The sequence below is a fragment of the Rhopalosiphum padi genome, chromosome 4, assembly GCF_020882245.1.
Source record: "Rhopalosiphum padi isolate XX-2018 chromosome 4, ASM2088224v1, whole genome shotgun sequence".
Taxonomy (NCBI): Eukaryota; Metazoa; Arthropoda; class Insecta; order Hemiptera; family Aphididae; genus Rhopalosiphum; species Rhopalosiphum padi.
In genome coordinates, this window is record NC_083600.1 from 15,024,124 (window position 1) to 15,038,536 (window position 14,413).

Here is a 14,413-nt window from a genome sequence, read left to right on the forward strand (position 1 = left end):
GCATACAGACAGAAAATTTAGTTATTTAAGTCCTTATCCTTAAGACAAAATTAGGAAAATCTCAGAACTCAACTCAGTTTTAAATCTGGTAAATTATTATAGTAAGAGAGAAGGGGGCTAAAATCTTCTATTTAAATAGAATTTAAAAATTTTAGTTGCTTTGATCAATAATGTATTGTTACATTAGTTTTATAACTAATAAAATTACAATATTGAAAATTCCTTTTGATTTTTTCGCTTAATAATTATTCTAAATCGCTAAAATGTATCACATATTTTTTTTTATACAAAACCTCAACATTTTCAATTTAAATACCAAAAACTTTTATAACTATCACATGTACGCAATGTACAAAATAATAACAATGTTATAAAAGTTAAAACTGTTGACATTAGGTATACTTGCATTAATAAGTATAGTCAATTTACTCAATAACCGTTAATAAATAAATAATAAAATATGGGTACTTATCTAATATTAATGAAAATAAAATAAAAATAACATTCAAAATGATTAAATGTATAACAAGATTATGTTGAGTCAGTTTTTAACCATTTATAGAAACCCTCAGGGAGCCACAAGCTTCCACATAACAGGATTTTTTTTATATCTTATTGCTCGATAAAATTTCTATTTCACAATAAATTTCTGGTATATGTTCTACACTGCTAAATCTATCCTAGCAATTTATTTGTATGACAATTTGATTAGCCAACAGTCAACTATAATTATAATATGTAATAAGTATTACCTATAAGTTTTACTATCATAACTAATAAACATGGTGAAATATGTTCACAGTTTTTAGATCGAATATCTGTTTGTTTGATGCATTTTTTTTGATTTTGCATCACTATATGTTTATGATTACAAATAATACCTACATAAAATATAATATGCAATAGGTAATAGATATATACTGTACTATGTATATATACTGACTTCCGGTTGAAAAAATAACATCGTCTATTGATAAGTATGTATATTTGCGTGGTGCACCTATACAAAAAAACGAATATCAATCAATAATAATATACTACAATTCATAATGTGCGTTAAACAAACAAAAATGTTGAAATTTAAATGAAATACACTTGGCGGTCGACGATAAAGTAATCAAACGCGTTTATTCCATTTTTGGATCAAATGATATTTCTATTCCATGACATTGATAAACAACGTTTATTTTGTAGAGATATAAACCGCTTTTTAGGTTTTTGCACTGTCGTCTTGTCTATCGAGGTATGTACGTCTGGTGACTTGTGACTTGTACTCAAGTTTTTGATTTTCGGTGTTCCACATCTGTAGTGTAAACAACCGCATATCGACAATTTATGTCTTGCAGACCCGCTGAATACAACGACAATGGCCTTTTGGTATTTTGACAAGGACGAGCTCCATCGGACCGCCTCTGCTCAAGACGGCATACCGCATGAGAGGGAGTCCAGGTACCGCCAAGAAGGAGCAAGGTTCATCATAGACGCTGGCACGAAGATGGACTTGGGCTACAATACGATGGCCACTGGTGTTGTTTACTTTCATCGTTTTTACATGTATCATTCATTCAAAACATTTCCTAGATATGTAAGTAATGTTTGAGTAAATCTATCAACCTTTCTGTTTTATTGATATTTCAGCTGTCAAAATAATAGATTAGAACTTTTAAAGATTATTGTTTTGGGGATTGTAAATAGTATTTGTTTCGGCAACACTATCTGTTACTAGGAAGACGATCAATGTAGTGCAATGCAATTCTCTTCGATAATATCTCCCACATACATTGCTGCGATGGTGGTAAATTATATCCGGCTGTATTTTGTTGCCGTCCTGGTACTGAGGATGTGATTTACACTATTATGTTGCAGTATTTGTAAAGAATGTAACATTTAGATAAATTGATTAAAAGTATAAAAAATAAGACATTGAAGTGCTTAAAGTGTATTAAGTACATGCTTTTATCAAAGCTTTTGTAAACCACCATGTGTTACATTGGTATCCATACATTGTTTGTTTTTAAATTTTTTCCCATTACCCGTAGAATAATTTCTTTTAGGTTATCACTGTTGCATTTGAATAACACTAATTATTAACTTAATATAATACATGCCAATTAATGAACACTATTTAACATATATTTGTTTGCACTAATTTTTATTATTAAATTATGAATTCTTGAGATAATACTATTGATTAAATGAAAGTATACTGCAATGTGTTACAATCAATTACTTTTTAGTATGTCTTATTTTTCATAGTTTTAAAGAATTTTTTTGTCATTTAGTATAATACTTATACAATTGAGCTATATTATGTGCCATATTTTATTTCAGCTTACTGCTTGCTGTTGTCTTTTTCTTGCGGGCAAAGTAGAAGAAACACCAAAGAAATGTAAAGACATAATAAAGTTGGCTAAAGCAATATTACCTGAGGACAAATATGAAACCCTTGGATTAGATCCCAAGGTTAATTTATTTATTTAAATAAATATTGTATTTTGTACCACTTTATTGGTTGTCAATAAATATTCAAATATTTTAGGAAGAAGTAATGGTACTTGAACGTATATTGTTGCAAACAATTAAATTTGATCTACAAGTTGATCATCCATATCAGTTTTTATTGAAGTATGCTAAATGTTTAAAAGGTAGGAAATATTTATTATTATTTTTTTTTTTTCATTTATAGTTTTAATATAGTTTTAATATCGTTTTGATTTTTTATTTAACAGGCGATAAGACTAAACTAACTAAAATGGTTCAAATGGCTTGGACATTTGTAAATGATAGGTAAAAACTATCTATTTGACTTCAGGGATAGACTGAATATGGCATATATTTTTAATGTAAAAATAATTTGTAATTTGATTGTAAAACAAATTAATGATTTTTATAAAAAAAATATTTTCACTAAATAGTACAAAAAAAAATTACAGTCTATCTCTGATCTTAATCAGTTAATTAAATTTGTTTCTAAAATAAGTATTGTATATTACAGCTTATGTACAACACTTTGTCTTCAGTGGGAACCAGAGATTATAGCAGTTTCATTAATATATCTAGCATGTAAACTGAGTAAATTTGAACTCAATGATTGGCAGGGTCGTACGCCAAATCATTTACGTTGGTGGGATATGTTTGTCCAAGGAATGAATATGGATTTGCTTGAAGGTTTGTTACATTATATCACTAAAAAAAAAAATTGAAATAGTCAGAGTACAATAAAATCAATTTTAATTTTGAGTATAATGTTTTTAAGAAGTTAAATGCATATGGTTTTAGAAATAAAATCAAAAAAATTAATTTTGTTTATCATATTTTAGAGCTTGCATTATTTTTGTAAACAGTCTTTTTAAGTATAATAAAATTAAATAATAATCATGTGCATTATAAATTCATCAATTAAAATTAAAATCGTCCTAGGTTGTTATGCTTTATTTATGATAGTTTGTGCATTTAATTTCAAGTTTTTTTTTCATATGGTTTTTAGGTTAATATAATTTTTTCTATTTTTATTTGAATTAAGTCTGAATGATCTTTGTTTAGTTCATTACTAGTTTATTATTTGTAAATAACCCTACTTTTATAAAAATAATGTTGAACTATTACTTTTAAGTAGAATATAATGATGATAAATTATTTACCCTTATTTTTGAACCCCAATTGTGGAGAATTGTGATCCATCTTTCTTTTTTTTAGAATTAGTAGTCTATATTAAATACATAAAATGTATTTATTGAAAATAATATAAACATTTTATACGATAATAATTTAGAACCTATAGTCTTAAGACTGGTGGCAAGCCTTTAGTGGCATTAACTGCTCTTTTTGATGAAGCTGAATTTTTAAAATAACGATTGATATAGGAGCAGAAAAATCAAATCTTGCCTTTTTGTAAAAATTTATCAGCATCAATTTTGTATTGTCATCAATTGTGAGAATTTTTGCAATATATCATGTATAATTTATTAGTTAACTTATAATTTTATATTTTTTAGATATTTGTCATCAAGTTCTAGATCTTTATTCAACACCAGACAAAAATGCACCACCATCACCTCCATGCCAAGAAAAATTTATTGTTCCAAAGAAAGTTGTACCTCCTCAATCCATTTATCAGAAACTATTATTGCAAAAAATGGCTGCTAAATACAGTGAGTTTTTGTTTATATATTTTTATTATTTTGTGTAAAACGCTTTAAATGGATTATTTTAGATCTATAGTGTTTGTGTATTATTTGTATCATTGTTTTTATTGTAGTGCTTACACCTGAACAAGCAATGCAAGCAGCTATAACGAAAAATGTGAAATTGATAAGTACTCCAAATACTTCACCGGCCAAGCAATTATTACCCATGCCACCAGGAATTAAACCGTCAATTTCTAATGTTCCACAAAAACCTCAAAATGCTCAAAAACCATTTTTACCACCACCTCCTACACCACCAAAATTATTATTACAACAGCCGCCCCTAAAACGACCTCCCCCACTTCCATCAACAAGACCACCACTGCCTACAATGCCACCACCACCACCTCCTCCATCATTACCACCCCCTCCACCAGCACCAAACCAAATGTTAATGCCGCCAGGTGTTACTCAATTGCCACCACCACCCATGCAACCACCACCACCAATACCACCCGCTGGTTTCCCCCCCATGTATCCTTATCCACCACTTCAAAATCCAGCACAATCATTCGCAAACTCTATGTTTTCTCAACCTCCAAATATGATATCTTCAGTGCCTGGGCAATATCGCCCACATGAAACAATGGGTTCTATTCAGTTCATTGGCGATTCTGTTCCTCCAAGACAGCCTTATGGTGATAATTATAATCAAAGAGAAAACATGACACAGCCACCACCACAGCCGTTTGGCGAATTTGATATGCAAGATACATACGAAGAAAACAGACAAAAATACAACGACAGTCGTGCATTCAATCGAGATGGTGCCTTTGTTGGTGGTAGCTATGGTAATGGATCTCAACATTTTGTTGATGGTGGTCCACATTATAGCAGTGAAAGTGGTCAGCATTATGTCGACGGTGGGAGTCAACATTATTCAGATCCAGCTTATTTACAGTTCAGGGGAAATACGCCAAATAAACGTGGTTTTAATACCAGAACTAATCGACCTCCACCTCCTCCACCACAATATCAAAACAGACAAGTTCGGCATCATCCATATCAAAGACGATAGTGTTGCTCTTTTATATATGTATATGTACAGTTAAAGGTAATTTAGCACTTAACATAGACAAATATTTTTAAGATTTCAGATGTATTCTGTAACGCATGTGCTTTGATTTTTGGAATTTAGATATATTATATCTAATAATATATCTGTCAACTTTTCTCTCACTATTATAGGATACTTCTGTTTTAGTTAATGACTGAAATGTAAGTGACTTAATTCTATAATTATAAATTTTGTAAATAGGTTAAATTTACATAAATTTTTAATACAGTTACAACTGGTGTTTTTATAATGTTTGTGTTCTTATACAGTTTTTATATATAATATATGTGTTAAATGGTAATTTATGAGCACGATTAGAGAAATATTTGTCTTTAATCAAGCTCATTGGGAAAATCGTCCTTTATTAATGTTATTACCAGTCTGAAAGTATCTTACATGCTACAGTTAGGCATTTGCGTTTATAGACGTACAATTAATTATATTTTACATAATTAATAACCGTGTTGATGGTGGTAGAGTATGAATGTGATGTAATGAATTTTAATATTGAATACAGTTGAAAATATATTGCGTACGTTTCATTGAATTCTGAGTATTAATCTTCTATGTATGATAATTATGGATTGAATATTTTTAGGACTTTATCAGAATAGTGAGTGCTTGATAGCTGATTGTTTAATCAAACATTTCAAATTATTTCATGGTAATTAAGTGTTCGGGTACGCCCTTTTTCAGTAGTTACACATTTTTCGTGTCCTATAATAGGACTCCTATTGCAATCTAACTGTTAGTACTGATCGTAGGAGTTCAGACGCGAAGATCGGATGACAAATTGGGTTGAACCACAATTATTGTTGTGGCAGATATGTTTTTAATTTCGTTGAACGGTGTAGTTTTTTCGCGTGATTTCTTTCCTTATGCAATATATGAAGTAATGAAATTATTAATAGACTATTAATATTTTTCGCATTAGGACAGGACACAAATGACAGATTTTTTTTTCATAATTATGGTAAAAATATAATACTGACATAATATGACGAACGCGTTTGAATGCCGCGGGAAGATCTGCAGTCTTCAAAGATCTTGCCGTTCAGTTGGTCACACCTCTAAAACACGATTACTGATAATCGTGATAATATCATCCGCTCACTGATGCCATATCAAATCGGATATTCGAATGTAATAACTATAATAATATTGCCTGGTAATTGGAACTCCAAATCCTCAATATTCTTGTCTTGAATTTCGTATTTTTATTGGAAATCTCGTTTAATATTAAAACTTGAAATGTCGGGTAACGATAGTACGTCGGGCGGCGTGTTTTTGGTCTCTGTCGTCGGTCAGATCGAGAAAGGCCACTTTTCAAACTACGACAATATGTATTGCAAATACGCATTCGTCTACGGACCTGATTGGGAAATCGTCACTGTAAGTTTTCCACATTCTTCCATTTCGGAGGTGACATTTTTTGTATCTTATTCGTGTGTTTTGCCATAAAACAGGGTATCGAAGAAGGCATATCCCAAATCGCTCAAAAGAGCCAAGACGAAAGGCAACAGGTCGTCTGGAATTTTCCATTAGACGTTTCTTTCAAGAGTACCAATCCTCACGGGTGTACGTGTTACGAGCAGGCGACTCCTAAATTAGATCTGTTTTTTTCTCTTTCATGGGCACCATAAACGTTTTAATGTGATTCACAACAATCACAACAGCACCACGCAACTGCACTGGATTAAAATCCATTTGTTTAGAATGTAACGCTGAAGGCATAAATTCAAACACTGAAACACCAATGTCACCGTCACTTGGCATATCTAGTATGATGGGCTTTTACTGTATATTATATTATAATAGTTAACTCAGAAAATGTTTGACTAGAATATTTGGCTTAGGATCAGTTATAAACAAAATGTACAACATATTTATTATATGTATTCTACTTATTTGGATTTGACAATATTATGATCAACTTACTTTTGTATGATTTTGAATTATGACTTATTTTTCTCGTTTTTAGGGCCACAACTAATCATTAGTGTTTATGGATTGGACACTTTTGGGAATGATGTTGTGAGAGGCTATGGAGTGTGTCACCTACCAGTTGTTAATGGACAATCTTCTGAAGAGTAAGTGTTTGATTTGAGTCTTGACTGCCTAATAGTAAACCGTATTTTACTGTCAGCATTGAAATATTGTTTTAACATTTTAAATGGACAATAATTATTATAATTTACAGGATGATTACGTTTGTACCTGAATCGAGTTCGACATTACAAAAACTGACTTCATGGTTGACTGGCAAAAGACCAGAGTACGTGGACGCACGGTTATTAGCCAGGGGTGATGGCAGGGAAGGTATAATATTGATGTCGAGTTCTACAATAATTGTTATCATTGAGTTTTCACAAATCCTTCTTTTTCATAAATAAATAGATTGTTTTCTTTCTTATTAACTTATTAAAACGGAAACATTTTTAAGCTATTTAATATTTTTTGTTTAGTGACTAGAGTTAGAAGTCAAGGATGTGTTTGGATACAATTTAATGTTGTGTTCAAAGACTTTCATCATTATGGATTTGAGAACGATAATAACAGTTAAACATCTGCTATCAATGACAGTCTGTGAAAAAAAAGCCCCAATCACTGAAAAAAAGTACTATCAATATTTTAATTTTCCTCATAGTATGTTCATACAATCACTATAGTTGGAGCTTACCGAACAAATAATATGACTGAATGATAGTTAATTATTTGGATTTAAAAAAAAAAAAAAAAAATGTAAATTTCTGTGAATGAATCAAAATTGTCATTAAATACTATTATAGAAAATAAACCTAATCTTTGTATAGATTTTTTCATAATATAAAGAAAAAAAGTGTGATTACATTATTTTTAATTGTATGTATTCATTAGTATATTAATATTTGTATAATGGTTAATTAACTACAATAAATTATAGTTATATACATAATTTAGTGATATTGACTTTTCTGGGACTTTTTTTTCCAATTTTCATCAAATACACGCCAGTGTATGAAAAATGATAAAACACTATCAAGGCTTTAAGAATACTTTATTTTATGTTGTATTTGTATATTATATCATAAAATTTGTATGTAAATTATTTTATTTTAAGTCATGTTGTGCAATCACATGTATGCTCACCACTTACATTTGTATGTACATTGTACAATACAATACACTCACTCATAAATCATAATAAAAATTAATAATGTTATAAATAGTAATTTTTTTTTTAAAATGATTACATAGGTTTTGTTTCATAATTTATAATAAAAAATTGTTCACTCATTGTTAATAAGTACAAAAGTAATAATTTCGGTTGGTAATAGTTATTTTATAAGTTATAAAAATTAATCAATAATTTATCTTAATAATAATAATAATAATAATAATAATTAAAAACTGCTGTATATAAAAAGAATAAATAAATGCAGATAAAAACTACTTTTTTTTCAATTAATTTTGATGGATTATTTTAAGTCAGAAGTTTAGGAATTTTAGTTCCTAACAATCTAAAATAGTAGTATTCCTTATTACTAAACTGTTTAATGTTTGGTATTCTATAAATGCGGTTCATATGACTTGACCTTGCAGTGTGCAAGTACGTGCGTAAGTTTAAGGTACCTAGCTAGTTAAATCTAATTTAATGGTTTGTTTAAATTGTTATTTAAAATTTAAAAAAACCGCATCTATAAAATGTACAAATACGTTATCATATCGACTTACTATTAAGTATATATAATAATTAAAACATTAGGTGTTAAACTAGTTTAAAAAATTAAGGAACAGGTAGTTTGGTATACAGTTGTGTATTGGAAAAAAATATATTGACCCCCCAAAAAGGAATAATTGTACTCATAAGTAACCAAGTTCAAGTACACATATACTTTCAAAACAGGTAATTACTGTTTCAACGTTTTAGTCTAGAGCTTGGTTTCCTTTAACAAAATGTACAAATAACTTATTTACATAAAAAAGGGGGGAATTGACTGTTTTTTTCGTACGCTAAATTAAAAAAAAAATATATATATGTACAAACGGTTTTGTTAATGTTAATATTTTCTATTTTTTTTTTTTTTTTTTTTTTGGTAAAATTTGACACGTTCCAGTAATTTAGACACAAAACACCCCAATAAATATAATAATATTTAAAATCCCGCGTCGACCCATCCCTTATCCCACCTCATAATGCACACCCCGTCCCCCGAACTACTACCAACCCCCCTCCCATCCCAAATCATAATAATAATCAATTCCGAACTGGTTTAATTGGACTGCTGGGTGAGTAGGTTCAGCAGCTCTTCTTGATCCATGTGGATCAGTGATTCCATGTCAATTCCCAGTTCGGATGATAGGTTTGGTATATTCACCCCGAACGATTGCAGCAATTCGATGAAGTCCACTTCTTCACCTGTACATAAAATACAATTGCAGCACGATTAGAATAATTAAAAAACTAACGGGTATTGGAGATAGAAGAATATTTTGTTTGTATCGATATCAAAACACAAATGTCTATCAATATAATAAATAATATTTTTTATAATTTGAATAAAGCATATAGAGTTGAGTTATATAGGCATTTAGTTTAAATAAATCTGTCTATCGATTAAACAGCAGTGTCGCAACTAGTGATCAGGGGGACTAAGTGCAGGCAAAATGTATATATTAATATAATTTAGTGTCAGTCTTGGGACTCCTCTCATGAAATGATAAGCCTTCTTTGGCATCCCCAACACCCCCGCTAGTTGCGGTATTGCAAAATAGTAAAACTAAACAAATCTATAATTTTTTCAATGTTAGGTGCTTATTCAAATTTGTTCATTTTTCCTTTAAATTGCCTATAGATAGAGATAAATATTTTTAGATTTGACAAATAATTTTGTCCAAGTATTGCCTTAAAAAAATTAAAAATCTATTAAAAAATATTTTTTATGAATAAAGTTGAATAATCAACAAAATACAAAACTAATATATCGTGATTTTCAGTCGAAGACTTGGAATTATATTTATGACTGAATTCCGTTCGATGAAATAGCTAGTTGATATTGATTTTTTTTATTGTATCTATATAATTTATTACTAACAAAATGATACAAGCAGCCATAGCGTAAGCCGCAAGATTAAAGGATTATTTGTAGTATTTGTACCTATACAAATATTGAAATATTAGTCAATAGTATATGGTACTGGGTAGTGTATAATAATAATAATAACAATAATAATGATGATGGTGATGAATAAGAAAAATTAAATCGCAATAAAATACCTATATATGTATTTAAATTGTTATTAATAATTATAGGTATTAATTTTTAGCATTTAATATTTAAATGCTTGATTGCATGAAAAATTAATTAATTTAACAGTCTAGTAACATTTCATGGACTAATCACAGCCCACAGGCCACTAAAATCATGTTTAAGGTACCATTGTCTTACTCACTATTGATTGAATAACAATTTAGTGATTGTTTATGCAACCCAACATAATTAGTTTTTTTATATTAATTGTAAACTGTGTACTGTTTACTTTTGGAAAACGCGAAGGAAAATGTTAAAAATAAAATTAGGCTTCTTAGGAAGGTACTATTTTTTTAAATGTAATCATAGGTTTTTTTTTGGTCTGAATTAAGTGTAGATTTGGGCCCATAGGAACAGATGACTCAACTGTAATACGTCTATTTTTGATGTATTAAGTCTTAGATATAAATTTGTTTTTGTGACATAAATTATACCTTTAATCATAAATACTGATAGATTAAGTTAAATTGTCTTCAATCAACGGTTACAGTTAGGTACAACTATAAGCATGTACCTAATATATATTAGTGTTAAAAATTTAACTTGTTCGATATCAATAGCCTTGTGTTAAATTATTTCGTACTAAATAAATATAGGTAATATTAAATATTAATGTAGTTAAAGCGATATCTATTGTTTATTAATTTAGGTTTTGGTTTGAGTTTTTCTTTGATGACGTATTTAAAAAAGTTAACTGCCTTGAAAGGTTAAATCGTAGTTTTATAGACTATAGTTATAATTTATATTATTATATTTTATATCAGATTAATTTAATGATCTTACCCGTTGCTGGATTTTGAAGTTTCGGACATGAGTTGTTGCATTGCGGCCAAGTGCAGCTCTGTATGTGTTGGTGCCTGCAGCCACCATGGTTTTTGTGGTGACGTCTGCGTTTTCTATGAACCATTGCTACGTAGGTATAACAAATTATAGTATTAGTATCACGTTAATAGTCGTGTTATAATGTACATATGTGAATGCAGTAGGTAGGATTTCAACCCCTTCTCTCCATTACCGTAAAAATATAAATTGTGCTTTTCATTTTTGATCGATTTTATATTTATATTAAATATTTTATAATCTTATTTGTAATAATGCATAACATAATATATATTATCAATACTATTTTCTATAAATAATTAATATAGTAATAAAATTAATAATGAATATAAATATATAATACTATTTACTAATTTATCTATTTTATACATTTTTCCTCAAAATTCTCCCCTCCCCCTATTATGAAATCCTGCACATGGGCTTGGGTAGGTACGTGTCAATTACTCAATGATTATTCTTATACATCATATACTTGCAGTACCTACCTATGCCATTTCCAGTATTAATAATATTTCAAATCAGTTTGGTTTGAGCTTTTCAATACGATATTTACAAACTATAGGTCCTACAACTCTCTCCCACCTATTTCGCCCATTTCATTTTTATAATATTATAAAAATTAGATAATATATTACCTAACGAATTTTTTTACGTAAGTACGTATTATATTTTATGTTATATATTTGTTTAATATATGTACCTCCAGATCGATGATCGTTGCGGTGCATTTTATTCTGTTTCCTCTTGGTAGTATTATCTGCTGCCGTCTGCCTATCTATTTTCGTCAGTCTCTTGTTATGGCCTCCCGTACCGCTGTTGCGGTTGCCGTTGCCGTTCGCACGGCCCGGTCTAGACTTGTTGCTGTAGTTATTGTTGTTATTGTTGTTATTGTTGTTGCCGTTTCCGTTAATCTTTGCGAACCTCGTTTCGATTTGCCAACAGTGCAACGCCGTAGGGAGGGACACCGAGTCGATCTTGATGTTCTTCCAATATTTCTTCGTGAGCACCGTATGCGAAACACATGACGGGGCGAACACCGACCTGTGTATACACGAGCACAATAGTAAAAACGTACTTATACATATATATAACACGTATAATATTATTATGTATATTTGACGTGCAGCCAGACGATTGCAGTAGGTCCCACAAGTCACAATGACACTGACACACGTGGAAGTTTGGCGTGTATCGATTTCACCTTTACATATTACATCTCGTCTGTTAAACGTGTACACGCTTGCTGCTCCGAATAATAGGTAAGAACATACATTAAATATACTGTATGTTGTATATTTAACCCATGGTGTAAGTATATATGCGTAGGGCACTTACGTGACGTTTAGTAATGATTTTCGAAGCCCTTCGCCCATCTTGTGTATGTAGTCCCATTGCTGTTTGGTGACTGGTGTGCCGACGTCATTTTTCAGCTGGAACTCGTCGTATAGCCATTGAAATACGAACAACGGGACTGCAACAACACAACGAACGATTTTTCGTTGATTATTTTAGTTATTACATAATTAATTTCTAAAGATTATTAACCATTAATAATGAGCATACTGCAGCCTCGTATACAATCATGGCAACATCGATTTGATCAAATGCGGAATAAAATAAATAATGGTGAATTAATGATCCGAAAAAATATTAAAATGTTTAGCCGCACTATGGAAGACTCAATTATAATGGCTTATGAATAATGTAATATGGATACAATTTAGTTGCATTAAAGATTCCCCTTTCCTTGAGTGTTAAGTTTGGTAATGTAAATATGCACACTACAGGTAAAAGTGTATAACTTTGCATTAGAATCTCTGCACGCGAAGATACAGTGTATCAGGCGAAATTCCTTGTTTACAGAGGTTGAACTGCTGAGGTATATCCTGCCGTTTATATTATAGTATAATATATTATGCAGATATAATAATAATTATAAAGTACTCACCCGATAATGTAGGATAAATCTTGTAACCGATAAAACACTTGGAAGGCTCATTGATGTAGAGATTCCGGCACCTGGATGGTATCTGACTATGCCAGTAAGGGATGCCTAGTTTCACGGCTTCGATCGGCGATGTCGACGCACCCCCTTCGTCTTCAAAATGGTATGGCCGTTGGTCTACGAACCAACCGGAGTCTGTGATACCGTGAACTGACATACCGCTATACTGTCTCAACATCTTTTGAATGGGATCAAGATTCAACATGACTCCAACACCCCCAGCACTAAAAAATAATATAATTTGTTATTAATAAATTTAAGATAAGAATATCTGTGTTTTCTATTTGGTACAATAAATGTACATCATTATTACATAATTAACCTATAAATAGTTTCACAACACTTAAAAAGTTTATAATTTTAAAATAGTATAATGGCCACTTAGAACCATGACTGAAAAAAACACTAATAGTTAATATTGTAACTTATATACTGTATTTATATAAAATATATCAGTGGCGAATTAAAAATGTTTAAGAGTGCGTCACACCCGCATGTGTTGTCTCTGTCTTACATGTACGTACATAGCAAATTTACGCTTAGCAGATCACATTTAGCTCCGTTAGTTTAAAAATTAGAGTGAATCGACCTATTATGAAACTTGATGGTAAGAAAATTATCTGTGTTTGTATGTTGGTTTTTTACGATAGTTTAATTTTTTAGCAAGTTATGTGTATATAACATAGAGTAAATTAAAAATACTCATAACTCACTTAAAAACTTAATAATCGTAAAAAACCAACATACAAACACAGATAATGTTCTTACCATCAAGTTTCATAATATGTCGATTCACTCTAATTTTTAAACTAACGGAGCTAAACGTGATTTGCTGAGCATAAATTTGCTATGTTACGTACGTAACGTACTTGTAAGACGGAGACAACACATGCGAGTGTTGCGGTCTTTTAAATTTATTATTTATTTACAAATTATTGAAATGTAAAAATAAATTAGACTAAAGTTGGGGATTATCAATCACTATATAAATATATAATACATGACTATATTCCATAAACACGGTATTGCATGT

The 14,413-nt window shown here is 30.2% G+C and overlaps 3 protein-coding genes across 4 annotated transcripts in view; 2 read left to right on the plus strand and 1 right to left on the minus strand.

Annotated features, from left to right (window-relative positions):
• The first annotated feature begins 1,207 nt into the window (after positions 1-1,207).
• On the plus strand, positions 1,208-5,494 carry LOC132928412 (cyclin-K). The gene is made up of 7 exons (XM_060993057.1): positions 1,208-1,585; positions 2,332-2,463; positions 2,540-2,645; positions 2,730-2,787; positions 2,996-3,168; positions 3,996-4,151; positions 4,259-5,494. Exons 1-7 carry the CDS (start codon positions 1,367-1,369, stop codon positions 5,203-5,205), a joined length of 1,791 nt encoding a protein of 596 aa, XP_060849040.1. The 5' UTR covers positions 1,208-1,366; the 3' UTR covers positions 5,206-5,494.
• A 141-nt stretch (positions 5,495-5,635) lies between these two features.
• Positions 5,636-8,041, plus strand: LOC132928414 (B9 domain-containing protein 1-like). The gene is made up of 5 exons (XM_060993060.1): positions 5,636-6,636; positions 6,711-6,822; positions 7,226-7,334; positions 7,445-7,563; positions 7,710-8,041. The coding sequence occupies exons 1-5, from the start codon at positions 6,496-6,498 to the stop codon at positions 7,805-7,807; spliced, it is 579 nt and encodes a 192-aa protein (XP_060849043.1). The 5' UTR covers positions 5,636-6,495; the 3' UTR covers positions 7,808-8,041.
• Positions 8,042-8,262: 221 nt separating this feature from the next.
• Positions 8,263-14,413, minus strand: part of LOC132928413 (palmitoleoyl-protein carboxylesterase NOTUM) — a 30,814-nt gene continuing 24,663 nt past the window's right edge. For both annotated transcript variants that reach the window (XM_060993058.1, XM_060993059.1), the window contains exons 8-12: positions 13,324-13,604; positions 12,711-12,846; positions 12,076-12,416; positions 11,319-11,444; positions 8,263-9,643 (exon numbers count right to left, since the gene is read on the minus strand). In XM_060993058.1, the coding sequence (XP_060849041.1) occupies positions 9,498-9,643; positions 11,319-11,444; positions 12,076-12,416; positions 12,711-12,846; positions 13,324-13,604 (1,030 nt within the window). In that variant the 3' untranslated portion in view covers positions 8,263-9,497. The remainder of the gene's footprint in view (positions 9,644-11,318; positions 11,445-12,075; positions 12,417-12,710; positions 12,847-13,323; positions 13,605-14,413) is intronic.

What these genes read in the sequence shown, in the direction of transcription:
- LOC132928414 (XM_060993060.1), top strand. Translation starts at nt 6,496, where the DNA reads ATGTCGGGTAACGATAGTACGTCGGGCGGCGTGTTTTTGGTCTCTGTC. An exon ending in GAGTACCAATCCTCACGGGT is followed by an intron (nt 6,823 to 7,225) that starts GTACGTGTTACG and finishes TCTCGTTTTTAG; the next exon opens with GGCCACAACTAATCATTAGT. An exon ending in AATGGACAATCTTCTGAAGA is followed by an intron (nt 7,335 to 7,444) that starts GTAAGTGTTTGA and finishes TATAATTTACAG; the next exon opens with GATGATTACGTTTGTACCTG.
- LOC132928412 (XM_060993057.1), top strand. Translation starts at nt 1,367, where the DNA reads ATGGCCTTTTGGTATTTTGACAAGGACGAGCTCCATCGGACCGCCTCT. An exon ending in CCCTTGGATTAGATCCCAAG is followed by an intron (nt 2,464 to 2,539) that starts GTTAATTTATTT and finishes CAAATATTTTAG; the next exon opens with GAAGAAGTAATGGTACTTGA. An exon ending in AAAAATGGCTGCTAAATACA is followed by an intron (nt 4,152 to 4,258) that starts GTGAGTTTTTGT and finishes TTTTTATTGTAG; the next exon opens with TGCTTACACCTGAACAAGCA.